The sequence below is a fragment of the Vombatus ursinus genome, unplaced genomic scaffold, assembly GCF_900497805.2.
Source record: "Vombatus ursinus unplaced genomic scaffold, bare-nosed wombat genome assembly UNPS02009062.1, whole genome shotgun sequence".
NCBI lineage: Eukaryota > Metazoa > Chordata > Mammalia > Diprotodontia > Vombatidae > Vombatus > Vombatus ursinus.
Window position 1 is genome coordinate 20,449,658 of NW_020948840.1, and position 16,889 is coordinate 20,466,546.

Sequence of the window (16,889 nt, forward strand, 5' to 3'; positions counted from 1 at the left end):
CTCTCTCTCTCTCTCTCTCTCTCTCTCTCTCTCTCTCTCTCTCTCTCCTGTCTCTTAAAAGCTAGGCTCAGGGCCTTGCACATAAGCAGGAGTTTATTAAATATTTGTTGAATTTGTTGATGGTGTTTGGACAGAAATAAGGTTCTAAGGGCCTAGGAACATGAGAGAAATCCTTCTATTCCACAGTGGAACATAGGCTGATCTTGCAGCTGAGTGATGAAGAGATAGAGATTTTCTAGGACTTGGCTTAAGATTCCAGATGTTGAACTTAACAGTGATGCTGGTGGGGCTGGGCCTTCGGTAACTCCCCTTCCATTTCTTTTCTTCAGCATTCATAACACCTTCTGCAAGCTGTGTCCCAGGGGCAAGTACTACAAAGAGGCCACCCTGACCATGGATCAAATCAGTTCCTTGCCAGCCTTGCGGGTGAGTTGGGGGACCTGGGTCAGGTCCCTCTGACCTGCTTGGAGAAGGGCAGAGTCGCAGACAGCTCTGGAGACGGTGAAACTCTCTCAGGGCAGACAAGTGTCTGCATTTACGGGGCCAGACTCTGCACAGTTAAAGGAACAACATCCTCTGTTATCTCCTTGATATGCTGCTCCTCGCCTCTGAATTCAGGGGGAATTTGTTCTTTTGATAAATATTTATTGAGTGCTTACTTTGTGCTCAGCATTACCCTAAGAACTGGGGATACAAATACAGGTCCAACCCAGACCCTGCTCTCAAGGAGTTTGCTATGTTTCATTTTGGTCCAGAAAGACCTGTGATTTCAAGGGTTTGGGGAACTCCTAGTGTACAGACTTCCTCATCAATGCAGATTGACAACTCATCTGAAATTTGTAGTTTTAGAGAGTTGTCTGTGGGCATTGAAAGGTTAAGTGCCTTGTCCTTTGGTCACACAGCTTGTATGTATTAGTGGTAGGAGTTGAACCCCAGATTGCATTTCTAAATTGTTAAGATGTCAGTTGTGGAGCACTATAGTACAATGGAAGAAACACTCAGTTTGGAGTTGTAGGACTTTTAATTCTGGCCCTACCAGTTAAGACTTGGGTAGCCTTGGACAAGTCATTTCCCCTCCCTGGGCCTCAGTTTCCTTATCTATAAAATGAAAGTGTTGGACTAAATGACTCCCAAATTTCCTTCCAGCTCTAGGTCTATGATCCTAAATCTAAATGATAAACTAAGCTTCTTGGGGACAGGGGTTGTTTAATTGTTGTCTTTGTATCTCAGGCACCCCGGCAGCTAGGTGGTGCAGTAGGTAGAGTACCAGCCCTGGAGTCAGGAGGACACTAGTTCAAATACTGCCTCAGATACTAGCTGTGTGACCCTGGACAAGTCACTTAATCCTGTTTGCCTCAGTTTCCTCATCTATAAAACGAACTAGAGAAGGAAATGGCAAACCACTCCAGCATCTTTGCCAAGAAAATCCCACATGGGGTCATGAAGAGTTGGACACGACTGAAAAACAACTGAACAACAACAAATCCCAAGCACACACCATAGGGCCTGGCACTTTTCCCCCTGGTCTAAACCTGTGATTTCATTTATGTAAGAACTCCCAGAGAGGAAACTCCATCTGCCAATGCAGATTAGCAGCTGTACTGAATTGGTCCTCTTCAAAAATGAAGGAGAGGGGCAGCTAGGTGGCGCAGTGGATAGAGCACCGGCCCTGAAGTCAGGAGGACCTGAGTTCAAATCCGGCCTCAGACCAAACACTTGACACTTACTAGCTGTGTGACCCTGGGCAAGTCACTTAACCCCAATTGCCTAAAAAACAAACAAAACAAACAAAAATGAAGGAGGAACAACAATCTTAGAGAGTTGCTCTGGGGGTACAGATAGGTTTAAGTGACTTATTCAGTGATGCAGCCAATCTAGCTAAGAAATAGGGCTTGACTTGAGGTCTTCATGATTACAAGGCTAGCTGTCTATCCATATACCATATTGTCTCTCTTGCACATAGTAAATGATGATAATGTAATATGATGTGATAGTAATATGATGGTGATGAGAACTAGAATTTCCATAGCACTTTAAGGTTTGCAAAGAGTTCTACAAATATTGCATTTGATCTTCACAACAAATCTGAGAGGTAAGTGCTATTATGATTTCCATTTAACAGATGAGGAAACTGAGGCAAACAGAGATTAACTTGCCTAGGGTCACACAGCTAGTAAATATCTGAAGTTGGATTTTAATCTGACTTCAGGTCCAGTGCCCTATTGACTACACCATCTAACTGACTCTTAATAAGTGTTAGCGTCACATGAAGTGTGTTATGTGTGGCTCTCAGGCAAGGCATCTCTAATATCTTCTCCCCCCACCCTTCTCCAAGAGAGTCTTTAATTCTTGCAAGGAGGGGGAGCAGAAGTTTGGGACCAGAAGCTGGCCACAACTCTGCTTTCCTAAAAGAGAGGGGGTACCAAATTAGAACTATATCCATCTGTTTCCTTAAATTTTATGAATTTAGGGTATATGATCTTTAGGCTCAAGCTAACCTCCTGATCATTGTTTCTAAAAGGGGAAAGGAGGACCCTGAACTTTATATCCAAGGCTTAATAACTTCCTTCTCGCTGAATACCAGTTCTTCAATGAACACACATAGTAAATGGCAAAGAAACACATTTATCCAAGTTGATAGCAAAACAGAAACCAGAGAAAGTATACATATGAGACTACATGGCAGCCAGCAGAGTGAAAGAGCTCTCCCATCAGGAGCACGGTAACTCCTCTCTACCAAGAAAGAGAATCCCAGATCTCAACCTAGGGGAAATGCCCAGAAGTCTCTACTGGCAACAGGGACATGATGGAGATTGCTGTGAACTCTTACGTCAGCTTCTTCCTAGAGTCTTTTTCTCCCTTTAGAAACCTGAAGAGGGAGTGGCATTGAGCATCTTCTCTCTCAAATCTGGAAACCAAATACAGCTGAAGTGATTCAAGAGCCCAAAGAGACTGAAAAGACCAGATCTCCCCAACTCTTGCTGATTCTACCCCGTCCCTCATGCAGGCATAGGGTATTGAATTCTATCAGTAAGGATAAAGTCCTGTACCAATAGGATTTGAGATTCAGATTACATTCAGATATTACCTCCAGATAGAGAGCTGATGGAGTCAGAGTGCAGATTAAAGTACATTTTCTTTTCTGTCTTTTTTTTTTTTTTAAAAAACATGGCTAATGCAGCGATTTGTTCTGCTTGGTTATTTGTATTTGTAATTGGCTTTGTTTTTCTTGCCTTCTCAGTGGGAGGAAGAGGAGGTAGGTAGGAGAGAATTCTAAACTGAAAATGAAAATTGCATTTTAAAAATAAATATTAGGTTATTTATGATGTAAGAGGGTTTTCCCCAAACCCTTAACCCTAATTTATACTATGTAACTAACAACCTCCTCTGTACTCTGATAGTGTTATCAAGTGGGACCATCCTTCTGATGCATTTCATACTAAACAAATCAAAGGAGTAAATTAAATTTAGGCAAATCCTTAATCAATTTGAGACTGAAGTGTTTTTGAACATTGAATAAAATAAGAGAGTCATAAAGGAATTTTATTGGGGTTGGTTGAAATAATTAAGGCTTGAATATATCAGAGAAAGGATTCAGGTTGGAATTTAGTCAAATTTTGGGAGACCTTTGAGAAAACAGCCTCTGCCAGAGGGCAAGATTTGGACTTCCCATCAGAGCTAGTAGCTCCCAGGAAAGCGGTGAACCCAAGGACAAACTAGACACATCAAAGAAAGATGGCTTTAGGGAATGTGACCTCTTCAGGGTTGAGAGAAGTGCAAGTCTCAGTTCTATAAAAGCACTGACCATTGGAGCCTAACAGAGAAAGAGACCACATAGAAACTTCTGTGCACCATAGGGAAACTTCATGAGGACTCCATAAAGAGAGAGAGAGAAAGAGAGAGAGAGATTTGTTAAGTTTCAGGGACTGTGCTAAGCAGTAGAGGTAAAAATACAAGCAAGCAAAACATTCCATTCCCTCAAAGAGCTTACATTCTAATTTGTTGTTGTTGTTTAATTGTTTTTTATAATGTATATAGAAGTGCTGTAGTTGGCAGGGGCTAGATATGATATGGTGTAGACATGGCCTAGAAGTGGTCTGTAGGCCTGGTTAAAGGTGAGATAAGATAAAAAGAAAAAAAATAGCTGAATATAAGGTCGAAGTGGGGAGGGGGAATGAAGATGATGACTGGAAGGCAGCCAGCATGGTGAGGAGATGACTGAAAAATCAGGAGACAAAAAAGGACATCTATCCATTCAGGAACTGGGAGTTCCCCCTGTGCCACTAAGCTTAGGTTCCCCTGATATCTATACATATTTTGGAGACAATGTGTCCTAGACCTTTAGGGTAAGGTTTTTGTACCAACTGTTCTTACTATATCATGTTATTAAAAACCCTTTTCTCGAACTTAATTATATGGCTGACTGATAATCAATGGAGAGCACATTGGATGTGGGCTCATAACCTAGTACTAGAAAACCATGTCTAATCTCTCAGGATTACCCCCTAGAACCCTGCGGGGAGAAGTAATGAGACTTTCTTTGGGGACTCACCTACCAATAATAGTGGGAGTTGGGGAAACAAGAGAGAGGGGTGGGGTGCTCTAATACAGCTATGACTCCCTAGGGGTCTCTAGAATCTCTCTGAGTAGCTGTGGCTATAGCACCAATGCGAAGCAGGAAGGGGAATGAACATAGCACAGTTTTGTGTGTGAAAAGTCCTTCAGGTGTGTACTGTACCCCTATTTCCCAAGGTGATAGTTTCTGGAGCTTCTCATGCCTGGAATGTTTTAATGGACTTGCTGGCTCTCGTTATGAGTCAGCAGTGTGATGTGGACTGCCAAAAAAGCTAACGTGCTCTCAGACTTCAAAAATGGAAATATAATACCCAGAATGAGGGAGGCAATGGTCCTGCTGAATTTTGTCCTGGTTAGACCACATCTAGGATGTTGTGCTCCATTTGAGGACACCACATGCTAGAGTGTATTTAGCAGGGAATAAGCAGTACTTGGGGTGGGGGTGGGGTCTTAAAATCCACGTCATACAAAGATACATTGAAGAAATTAGGGAATTTTAGCTTGAAGAAAAGACTGGGGGAAGGGAAGAGCTCAAATCATCAGAGCCCTAATGCTAACTATGGCAGAGAAATATAAGAGGTACAAAAACTCATTGCATGCATTTTTTCAGGAGCTAGAAATTTCTATTGCAGGGGTCAGCCAGATAGTAAATATTTTGGACTTTGTAGGCCAAGAAGCAAAATTAAAGCTATTATGTAGGTACTTATGTAACAAGAAAAAAACAAATTTCCACAAATTTTTATTGATGAAATTCAAAATACTCCCAATAATAATATACTCAATAATAATAATACTCAATAATAAATACTCAAAATACTCCTAATAATAATAGAGTATAATTTTTATATGTAATTTTTCTTTTATTTTGGAATAACATTTTACTTAAGTGGGGCTCAAAGTTAGTGTTTCCTATTAGCAAAATTGATTAAAATTGTTCATCTGTTAATGCTGATATATAATAAGATTTATGTATTTCATCTTTGAAATTGTCTTGTTACATAGATGGGTACTGCCAGATATTGATATCAGCCCATAAGCTGGTGATTTTAACTGAGTGTATTAATCATTTGGAAGGCATTTGTGTATTTCCATAATTCTATATTTCTTCTCTTGATATTTTCCTTTTAGCATGTCATTACATTGCAGATTAGTTACTTTGAATTGAAGGTTAGGTGGAAGCTCTTTAATTGCAGTTAACTGGATTTTGAAATGTGGACATTTCTTTTGTCCTTGTATTGAGAGCAGAAAAAACTGCTGGAACTGTAGTTTGAGCTTGGAAAATATATCCACTGCAAATTTGTATGGGAATGGAGGTCTTGCTTCTTTTTTTAACTTTTGACAACACGAGAAGCATACAAAGCTGCTTGATATAACTTGTAACTGATATAGTGGGTATGCACTGGTAGTGAAAATAAGTAAAATGTTGCAGTTCAGGATTAGGTGTAGCACTCTAAATGCTGCTAAGTTATAATTGCATCACTGTGATTTGTAATGAGCTGCGCAGCACCACATATGGTCTCTTTTGCAACTACTCAGCTCTGCCATTGCAGGATAAAAGCAACCATAGATAATACATAAGTGAATGCATGTGGCCATGTTCCAATAAAACTTTATTTATGGACACAAACTAGAATTTCATGTAATTTTCACTTGTGAAATAATAGTCTTCTTTTGATTTTCTTCAATCATAAAAAAATGTAAAAACTATTCTTAGCTTTCAGGCTATACAAAAATAGGCAGAGGGCTAGATTTGGTCTATGGGCCATAGCTTGCAAACCTTTGCTCTACAGTAACTAGCCACCCTCCAAAGCAACTGAATCTTTTATTAATTACTTATTATATTGAGAGGTAGCTAGGCATGGTGGGCAGTCTGATACTCTTTGAAGTCAGGAAGACCTAGATTCAGGTCTCATCTCTGAGGCATACTGGATATGATCCAAGGGAAGTCATAATACTTCATTGCTCTCAATGACTCTCTATGACCATAACTTGTAGAGAAGGAATTTGTGGAAGAAGTTTCCTCACCAGGGAATTCCCTATACCAAGAAAATCATAGGTCCAGTTCTTATTTCTGTTCCCACTTAGGAATTACAACATTGATTTGATAGTCTGTTTTTATGCAGCTTGCCCCCAGGTATATTTTGTGATACTTGCCTTGGGTGCCAAATTTGTTAGTTACCATTCAAAGCATGATTACCATCTTCAAATATTTGAAGGTCTGTCATTCAGAAAAGGGATTTGGCTCCTTTTGCTTAAACCTGAGTGGGTGGGAGAGGTTTAGAGGTAAAAGTTGCAAGGAAGAGGATTTAGGCTCGACATAAACTCTCCTAACAGAGCTGTCCAGAAATGGAATAGACTACCATATAGTGAGTAATCGGTTCCCCAACACTGGAAATCTCCAGGTAGAGGCTGAATGAGCCACTGGGAATATTGTTGATGGGATTCATCTCTTCCAACACTGTCTATGATTCTATGACTTCTACTAATGGCAAACTCTGCTTCATAAGCAGCCAGCTCCATTTATTGAACTTTTCTCCTATCTATCCTTCAATAGCTCCTCTATCATACCATTCTCTCTTCAGTTTCTCCCTTTCTACTAGTGACTTCCCTGTTGCCTAAAACAAGTCTATGTGTGCTCCATCCTCAAAAAACCCTCACTTGATCCATCCATTCCTGTGAGTGGTGGTCCTATATCTCTCCTCCTTTTTATGGCTGAAGTCCTTGGAAAAGCCATCTACAATGGGCGTCTCTACTTCCTTTCCTCTCACTCTCATCTTAACTCTCTACAATCTGACTTCTGACTTCATCATTCAACTGTAATTGCTCCCCCCAAAGTTCCTAACAATCTCTTAATGGTCTTTTCTTAGTTCCCATCCTTCTTGACCTTTCTTCGGGCTTTAACACTATTGATCAACTTCTTGTCCTTGATATGATCTTCTTTATAGGTTTTCATGAAACTACTATCCCCTGGTTCTCCTCCTACCTGTCTGACCACTCCTACTTTGCCAGATCTTTAAGTCAGGCTAACTAATTGTGGGTGTCCTCCAAGGCTCTGTGCCTTTCCTTCCCTTCCTTTCCTTTCCCTTCCCTTTTCACCTTTACCCTTCCCTTCTCACCTCTTCTCTTCTCACCTCTTCTCTTTCTGTACTATTTCACTCGTTGATCTCAACATCTCCCAAGGACTCAATTATCATCTCTATGTTAATGACTCCCAGATCTATTTATCCAATCCTAATCTCTTTCCTGACCACTAGTCTTGAATCTCCAACTTCCTACTGGATATCTCAAACTTGACAACTAAATCTTTTTCCTCCAGGCCTTCCCCTCCTCCTAGATTTCCTATGACTGTTGAGAGTACTACCATCCTCCTGTTCACCCAGACTCACAACCTAGGTGTTATTCTCAACTCTTCATTCTTATCTTCCATATCTAATCTGTTGCCAAATCCTGTCAATTCTACCTTCATAACATTTCTTGTGTATGCCCCCTTCTCGCCTCTGCCACTTCCACTACCTTAGGCTGGGGCTTAATCACCTTGGGCTTAATCTGGATTATTTCAATAGCCTGATGTTAATCTTCCTGCCTAAAGTCTCTCCCCACTCCATTCCATTCTCCATTTAGCTGTCAGAGTCATCTTCCTAAAAAGCAGATCTGACCCTCAATCAGCACCAATGGCTCCCTGCCACTTGCTAGATCAAATGCAAAATACTTTGCTTGACATGCATTATAACCTGGTTCCTCCTCTTTTTTTTTTCCAGTCTTCTTATTCCTTACAGCTCCCACATACTTGCAATCCAGTGACACTGGCCTCCTTGCTCTTCCTTCATGTCTAACATCATCTCCCAATTCTGAGCATTTTCACTGGCTGTCCCCCAAGCCTGCTATTCGGTTCCTCCTCATCTCCATTTCCTTCCCTCCCTGGCTTCCTCCATGTCCTAGCTAAAATCCTATGTTCTACAAAGAAGCCTTTCCTGGTCTCCTTAACACCAGCACTTTCCCTTGGTTGATTATATCCAATTTATCCTGTATCTAGCTTTTTGTACATGGTTGTGTACACATTGTCTCTTTCACTAGAACATGAGCTCCTTGACAGTAGGAACTGGTTTTTTGCTTTTCTTTGGATTCCCAGCACAAAGTGTTAAGGCACAATGCCTAACACATAGTAGGCACTTAATAACTGTTTGTTGACTGACATACTTCATTAAGCCTTCCTAGATTCCCCCAAGCTGAAGTGTTATCTCTTTTCTCAGAACTCTTATTGCCCTTTCTTTGCTCTCTTAAGCACTTATTTTATTTACTTTTACATTTTAATTAGGTATGGGTCCTAGACTATGACAAATATGTCATTAATCTTTGATCTTTCAGACCACCTAGCACAATGCTTAAGAGCTCAATAAATGTATTTGTCGAACTGAATTACGAAAGTTGAGTTGAAATCTGCCTTCCAGTAACTGCCATCCATTGGTCCTCACTGGACCCTCTGGAGCCACATAGAATGAGTCTAATCCCTCTTACACTTGACAGGCCTTCAAATATTAGATTTAACCCATCCTTTCATCCTGTTGAAATCTTCCTGGACCCTGATTTTATCAACAAATATATTAGCTATCATTCCCAGCTTGGTGACATATGAAAATTTGATAAGCACGCCATCTACATTTTAATTCAAGTCACTAGTGAAAATGTTGACTGAAACAGGCCTGAGGACAGAAGCATAAGACTAAAGACCTCCCTGCAACTCAAAAATGGAAAGGAGCAATGCTTTTGTCAGCATAGGGAACCCCCCTCTACAAACTGAGTCCCAGCTGAAGTCTCCGACTTGGGCAGGAAGTTCCAGAGAGTTTCCTGAAGCAAAGTCCTGAAGCAACATGGAGGTCACACTGCATTCCAGGAATTGTTCTCATCTCTTCTGACTCTGAACCTAGCATGCCTTCTGCATCATCATCCTACTCATTCAACTAAGTAAAATGCAGCTTGCTGCATTGTCATCTAGCCCACATTTCTTGTCCAAAAGGGTACCATGGAAGGCCAAAGATACCTGGATCTACCAGTCAAACGCTATCAAAAGAGGAAACAACTGTCATGACTTGTTTAGAGTGAATTCATGCTACCTCCAAGTGATCCCCACTTCATTTGCTTTTAAATTACACGTTTAATAGGAACAGGAAAGACACAGTGGAAAGAGTACTGGATTTGGACTCAAAGGACTTATGCTAAAACCTAGTTCTGTCATTTACTCCTTATGTGACCTTCTGTGTGTCACTTAGTCTCTCTGAGTCTTAAGTTCCTCATCTGTAAAATAAGCATGTTGGATTAAGTGATCTCTAAGGTCCCTTCTAGCTCTAATGTTCTGTAATTGTATAATTATATAACAGTTAGACGCTTGGCTGTCACTAGGTGAAATCTGACTATCTTCCTATTTTTCTTAGGCTCAAATCCTTCTTGGTGTTTTTACTGCTTAGTTCAGTCCAAGGTTCATTGTCTGTAACAGACAAGAGAGAAGCCAATTAAGGGCCAAATAGCTTAACTTTCTCTCTGTCTATTCTTCTGTTGGCACAACACCATACACTCTCTTTTGAGCTAATACTGTATTAACTTGACATTGTGTCTGCATCTATGTATTTTCTCAATTTAAATTAGGTTCTCAGGGGCAATTTTGGAATCGTTTAAAAATCTGAGTCATGTACACTTTTTTATCTGGGGTTATCTTATCTTTTTCTTGTTCTTCATGTTACGTTAATAGGCATACCTTGGATTTCACAGCATTCCCTTGTGGGTTCCAGATGCCAGATAGACAAGTGTCCTTCATCTCTACACCTGACAGATGGAAGATAATTTTAGATTCCATGTGATTTAACACCTAGAGAAAATTCATAAAAGAGGTTATATATTTTCAAGGATCTGCACATCAGAGACTCTCCAGTGTCACTAAGGGAATGGATAAGCTTTGGAGAATTTCTCCTTTCTCCATCTCATTGCCCCGACTCAGACAATCAGGATAATGTCATTATCTGACAACACCAAATATGTTTTGTCACCAACTCTCCTAGCAAGCATATGGCCCCAAGCACTCAGAGAATGAACAGTTTTACTTACAAGTCAAAGGAAAGAAATATAACTCACACAGAGCTCAACAAAGAAAGACACTTGACCAGGAGTAACCCTCCTCTCAGCTACTCTCAGTATTACCTTGAGTCGGGCTCAGGTCTTCCTCTAGTAATCTAATTGCCTTCAGTTCTCAGTCTGAGTCTCCTTCTGACACTCACCTATCACCAGTGTTCCCCTTCACTGTTCTATTGGCCATTCTGCAGATAGCTCATCACTCTGCCTGCAGTTTCCTCTGTAGCTCCCAGCACACTGAGGCAGATGTTGTTCTCCATATCACTGCTCCCTTCATTCCCTCCTTCTATATAGCATCACTTTGTCAGCAGATCTACAACAAATGTGGTGGACCATTCATTGCTCCCCATTGCCGCCTCTTCTGGCAGCCCCTTTAACCGTCTTGCTAGTGAAATCTCTTCCCAGAGCTTTGTCTGGTTGCATCAGAGGAGGGGCCCCAGAGCTCCATTGTTTTCCCCAAGACATTTGTCATCCTGGCATCCAGTTCTAACTCTATGCCAAACAAAGGGCTCTGGATTTTTCTCTTGTGCTACAGTTTTGCAGATTTCTTGCCTCATGGAAGTTTGCCAGCAAACAAGAACACATAGCTTCTCTCATCTGCCAAACAGGACTCTATCTCCAAGGTCAGGGTGAATTTCACAGTCCTGGGCCCTCTTTCTCCAAGTACCCAGCCAGTGTGCTTCCCATCTATGCCAGTGGTATTAGGGAGCTTAAGAGATCCCTACTACCTTCTTCCCCTCCCCTTCCTACTTCCCCAACCCTAACTGTTCCTCTGGGGCTAGCTGAAAAGGGTCATTCAAGTTGCTTGGAGCTGCTTCTAGAGATGTCCAGGTAGAGAAGAATTTAAGTACTCCTTACCCACCCCCTCCCTGGGAAGGAGAAAAATGTAGTCCCCACATGGCTGTTCTGGCTTCGCTTGCTGTAATGAGTTTTGTGGGAGTGAATATTTACATGGACTGAGAAATAAAAAACATTTATGGCCAGGAGTCATGCCTATATAAAGTAGATAGATGTCTGGTTTAACAGAGAAATCGTGGATTTTAGCTTCCTGTCTTTTAGGATCATGCAATTTTAGAGCTGGGAGGGAATTCAGGGGTCACTGAATCCAACTTTTGTTTTTGTAGATAAGGAAAATGAGGAATGAAGAAGTAGACTGGGTTTGCCCAGGTTTGCTAGAGAGAAATGATGGCGAACCATGTCTTATAACTCCAGTAGCATTATTCTTTGCATCATACTGAGTTGCCTTCCCTCTGACACATCTCCTTCAATTTCCCTTTAGTCCTTCATTGGTCCTTACCCCTTCCTTTTTCTCTTTCTCTCTCTCCCCCTCTCTTCTTCATTGAGAGCCATATTTGTTCATCAAATCACAGACCTCACATTTCCCTATCCCAGGAACATTTTAGGGCTAGTGTCCTGTGTCCTGAACAATTCTCTTGATTAGACTCATCCAAGGCCATGTCCACTTCTTCTCTGGCTTCATCTTCTTTTCCTAAGCTGAATTTTATAACCCAAGCATGTCTGATACTAAGGGTGAGTACTTGGGACAACCCCCCACACCCATCTCCATCCCCACTCTTCTTGCTGCTGGTTCCTCAGTTTTGCCCTCTGTGGTCTGCACAGGCATTTCTGAAATCTCATCACTTCTGGGTTAGGCCCTGGGAAGCTGCCTAGCCTGGCTCAGGACAGCAGAAGAATCAGTGTACCAATATTTTAGTCTCTGCCATCTCTGGAAAGAGGCACAGCCCTTCCCCCCAGTGCAGCCTGGAAGAGCTATGCATGACTCACACTTTAAAATGATTGCAAGATTGCTCCTAGGATTTTAATTAAAAGTTGGGAAGTGCACTGATAAAGATACGATAGCCAATGATGATACTGAAGGGCTTTCCTATTTTTCATTCCTGTCTGTGCAGGAGAATGGAATTAGAGTCCTTTCTATCTCTGCCTGTGGCCTGTGCCCTACCAGCAGCATAACAGGCCCACAGAGGAAGCAGAGACAAGGGCAGAAAGAAGAAGAAGAGATACATAGGCTCAGAGCACATAGAAGAGTCTGGGAGCCAAGAGCAGAAAGGGGAAGAAGTCAGCTGTCACAGTGGCTAACATTTATACAGCACTAGAAGCTCTGTGTTGTTTTGGAGGGTAGAAGGTAGCATGGACCTCATTATTCTTCCATTCATTGTGAGAAGATTGGAGCTGGGAAGGGGCCTTAAGAGGCCACTTAATCCAACTTCATTTACAGATTTAAAATGAAACAAAACAAAACAAAACTGAGGCCCAGAGAGAGAAAGTGACTTTGTTGTTATTCCGTCATGGTCCAATTCTTCATGACCCCCTTTGGGGTTTTCTTGTCAAAGATACTGGAGCAGTTTGCCATTTCCTTCTCCTTCTCATTTTATAGATGAGAAAAGCAAGACAAATAGAGTTAAGTGACTTGCCCAGGGTCACACAATAGTAAGTATCTAAGGCTGGATTTGAACTCAGGTCTTCCTGACTTCAGGTCTAGCAATCAATGCATTGTGCCACCTACCTGCCCAGCAAAAGTGATTTAGAATCCTAGATTTAGGACTGGAAGGGACTTTCAGAGGTCACCTTGTAGTAATCCTTCATTTTACAGATGAGGAAACTGAGACCCAAAGAGGTGATGGTGTGCCCAAAGTCACACAAATAGTAAATAGTTGAGTTGGTATTCAAAACCAAGTCCTTGGACTCCAACCCAATGAAATAGAAGCTCCTTAAAGTCAGGGATGACCTCATTTTTTTAATGTACCCCCAGCACCTAACACAGTGCTTGCCATTCAGTAGGTACTTAATAAATGCTTGCTGAATGGAATCCGAGCAAAAAACATTTTCGAATCCTCTAAGAGTATTTCCCCATTGCTCATGGGATCATAGATTTAGAGTTAGAAGGGACCTCAGAGTCTATCTCATAAAAATGCCTCATTTTACAGAGGAAGAAATTGAAACCCCAAGAGGATGATAATTATGAGTTCAGAGGAACTGAAATTAGTAAATTTGGAAGTCATCAGGTCCAACGCTTTCATTTTACAGATGAGGAAACTGAGGCCCAGAGGGGTTAGGTGACTTGGCCAAGATCACACAGACTGTTATGTGACAGAGTCGGGACCCACCATGCCTCATTATCAGTCTCCTAAATAGGGGCTTCTTAACCTTTTTTTGTGGCATGTACCCTTTGGGCAATCTGGTGATATCTATGAACCTTTTTGCAGAATAATATTTTTAAATACATAAAATAAAATATATAAGATTGCAAGGGAAACCAATTATATTATATACAGATATCAAAACATATTTTTTAAAAAACAAGTTGACAGACCTCAGACTAAAAGAACCCATGAAGTGCATCATCCAGTGCTCCCTCTAACTCCAAGCATGTTGCCTCCCACATGGAAAATACATATTATTCTATATTATTCTGTATTCAGTGCTATTTACACTGGGCAGGGGGAAAAGGACATATAGACAACCTAGCCCATGCTCTGGGGGAGCTTAACAGCTTACAGATGGTTATTGTGCTACTACTTGCATCATAAAATCCAAGGGGATGAAGAATTTCTATTGCCCAGAGTATGAATATGCAGGTAGACAGATGACCCATGGGGCTCATTTAACAGTACGTGTATCTTGGTCAGACTCCACAAACCAGTGGTGAGTTTGGCTCAAAACTGAACCCAAAGGGTGAGTAGATTGTATTGTCCTTGGGAAACAGAATTCTTTTAATGACCCCAAACTTCTCCCTAAAACAAAGACCCATCTTTTAAATTATTTTGTATTCTTCTGGCAATGCAGTATGGCTCTGAGTCATGGAACACCAATGTCACCAAAGAGTCGATGTTGAGGATCACACAAGGGCAATGGAGTGGGCACGAGCAAGCTGCAGTGGATTACAAATGACAATTACTAAGGAGAAGTGGTGCAAAGGATGTCACCATAGAAAGTATGTGAGTGAAAGAAAAGAGAAACTGATCGTGCCATACATAACCCAGAGACAGCTCTATAGATATCCTCATGATGTCATGAGAATACTTGAAGGAGCCCAGGTATGGTGGTTGTTGTTGTTGGTCTTTTGTTTTCAAAGAGGACCAATGACATTGTGGGGTGATGTCTTGACTTGCACATGAATTGGATTTAAGTGAGGCAGGTTTGCACAAAGTCATCAGCCTCACTCTCTCTCCCAGAGTCATCAAAGTCCATTGGCAGGACAAAAGTGAGGATGACTGGCGATGGCCTGGGATGCAGTGGGTGACCTTGGAGTCTTTGATGTTGGACCAAGTTCTAAGTACTCCACAGCACCTGCTTCAGCAGCCGTTGTGGCAATTGGAAGAAATTGTTCTCATCTGCCCATTCCACCAGAAGAAGTCTTCATTTGTTTGGGTAGACATACCCCTAAGTCACTGATGGGTTTGAGGCCTGTCAGTTACCCTCAACCTGGTTTAGCCCATCTGTGAAGATGATTTTACTGGGGTATGGCTGCTCTATGTGCAATAGCTTCTTGGAGCCACAGGTGAGAGTTGGGTGAAAGGTAGATTCCCTATAGCAAACCTACAGAAAGACACAACTGGGGCGGCTAGGTGGCATGGTGGATAGAGCACCAGCCTTGAAGTCAGAAGGACCTGAGTTCAAATCTGGCCTCAGACCAAACACTTGACACTTACTAGCTGTGTGACCCTGGGCAAGTCACTTAACCCCAATTGCCTAAGAAAAGAAATAAAAAAAAGATACAATTAAGCACATAGAAGAGGTAGTCTTGGATGGGTTATTGGATGGCTCTGCACTGTTGGATGGAATACTAACATGAATGAATGAATGAATGAATGAATGAATGAATGAATGAAAAAGGATTATATACCTATTATGTATCAGGAACTGTGGTAATCATTGTAGCTATTGTAATTTGGGAGACAACCCATATAGGGGAGTGATGGCCAGGAAAGGAAGTTTTAGTCTTAGTCCAAGGGATGGCAAATTGATCCACAGGAAAATCTTTTGAAACACCTCTTCCAGAAGCAAAGTAGTGTTCATCAGATTCTATGCCCAAGAAATAGAAAGTGGAGGGAGGAACACATGGCTAGAGAGATGTGAAGCATGGGCCAGTCTTGGGATCATTAGATACAGTGGGCTAGGCAAGTTTGCCCTCATTCACTCAATCATCAACCAGCACTACTCAGTCCCAGGGCAAGATCTCCACAGTTGAGTGGATTAATTTTCCCAGGCACTGGGGATACAGCTTCTGGAGGACCAGTCTAGAGGCTGTAATTCCAGGTCAGGAAAAGCATCACTTCTCCTTGGTAATTCCTCATTTGTAATGCATTGCAGCCTGTTCATGCCCACTATGTGCCCACTCCATTGCCCTTGTGTGATCCTCAACATCGACTCTTTGGTGACAGCGGTGTTCCATGACTCAGAGCCATACTGCATTGCCAGAAGAATACAAAATAATTTAAAAGATGGGTCTTTGTTTTAGGGAGAAGTTTGGGGTCATTAAAAGAATTCTCAGTTTCCCAAGGACAACTGCAGCAAGATGGCCTGGAGTGGATGGATATTTGTGATGTGATCACAGATCTAGTGGAGTATTGTTGTATCATCATAACTCAAATTCTCTCAGCTTGGTGAACTCTCAGTGTGTTGCTGTTGTTGTTCAGTTGCTTCTGAGTCTTTGTGACACCATTTGAGGTTTTCTTGGCAAAGATACTGAAATGGTTGACCATTTCCTTCTCTAGCTCATTTTACAGATGAGGAAAGTGAGGCAAACAAGGTTAAGTGACTTGTCCAGGGTCACACAACTAGTAAGTGTCTAAGACCGGATTTGAACTTGGGTTCCTCTGACTCCAGGCCTGGCACCCTATCCACCGCACCACCTAGGTGCCCTCTTATAGATTTTAAGGAAAGACTGTTATCCAGGAGGAATTGTTTCTAGCCCAGTGTAGGCTAATTGCACTTGGATGGTCATTTCCAGCTCCTGGGACTCTCAGACCTACCTTTACTTCTTGTTGGGGTAAGGCAGGGAGCATGATACCAGGTCTAAAGGGATGAGACTAAATTGATAAATCAATGAATAAGCATTTATTATACACCCATTCTGTGTCATACCATATATCCCTGAGGTTACAAAAACAAAACAAAAGGGTGCCCAAGTCAGACTTCAATAAAAATTGAAGATCTACAGAGGCTAAAAGACT

At 41.6% G+C, this 16,889-nt stretch overlaps 1 protein-coding gene across 1 annotated transcript in view; it reads left to right on the forward strand.

Annotated features, from left to right (window-relative positions):
• CIB4 (calcium and integrin binding family member 4) overlaps window positions 1–16,889 on the forward strand; it is an 83,512-nt gene that overhangs the window by 8,903 nt on the left and 57,720 nt on the right. The window contains exon 3 of the mRNA XM_027850328.1: window positions 330–426. Coding sequence (XP_027706129.1) covers window positions 330–426 — 97 coding nt within the window. The remainder of the gene's footprint in view (window positions 1–329; window positions 427–16,889) is intronic.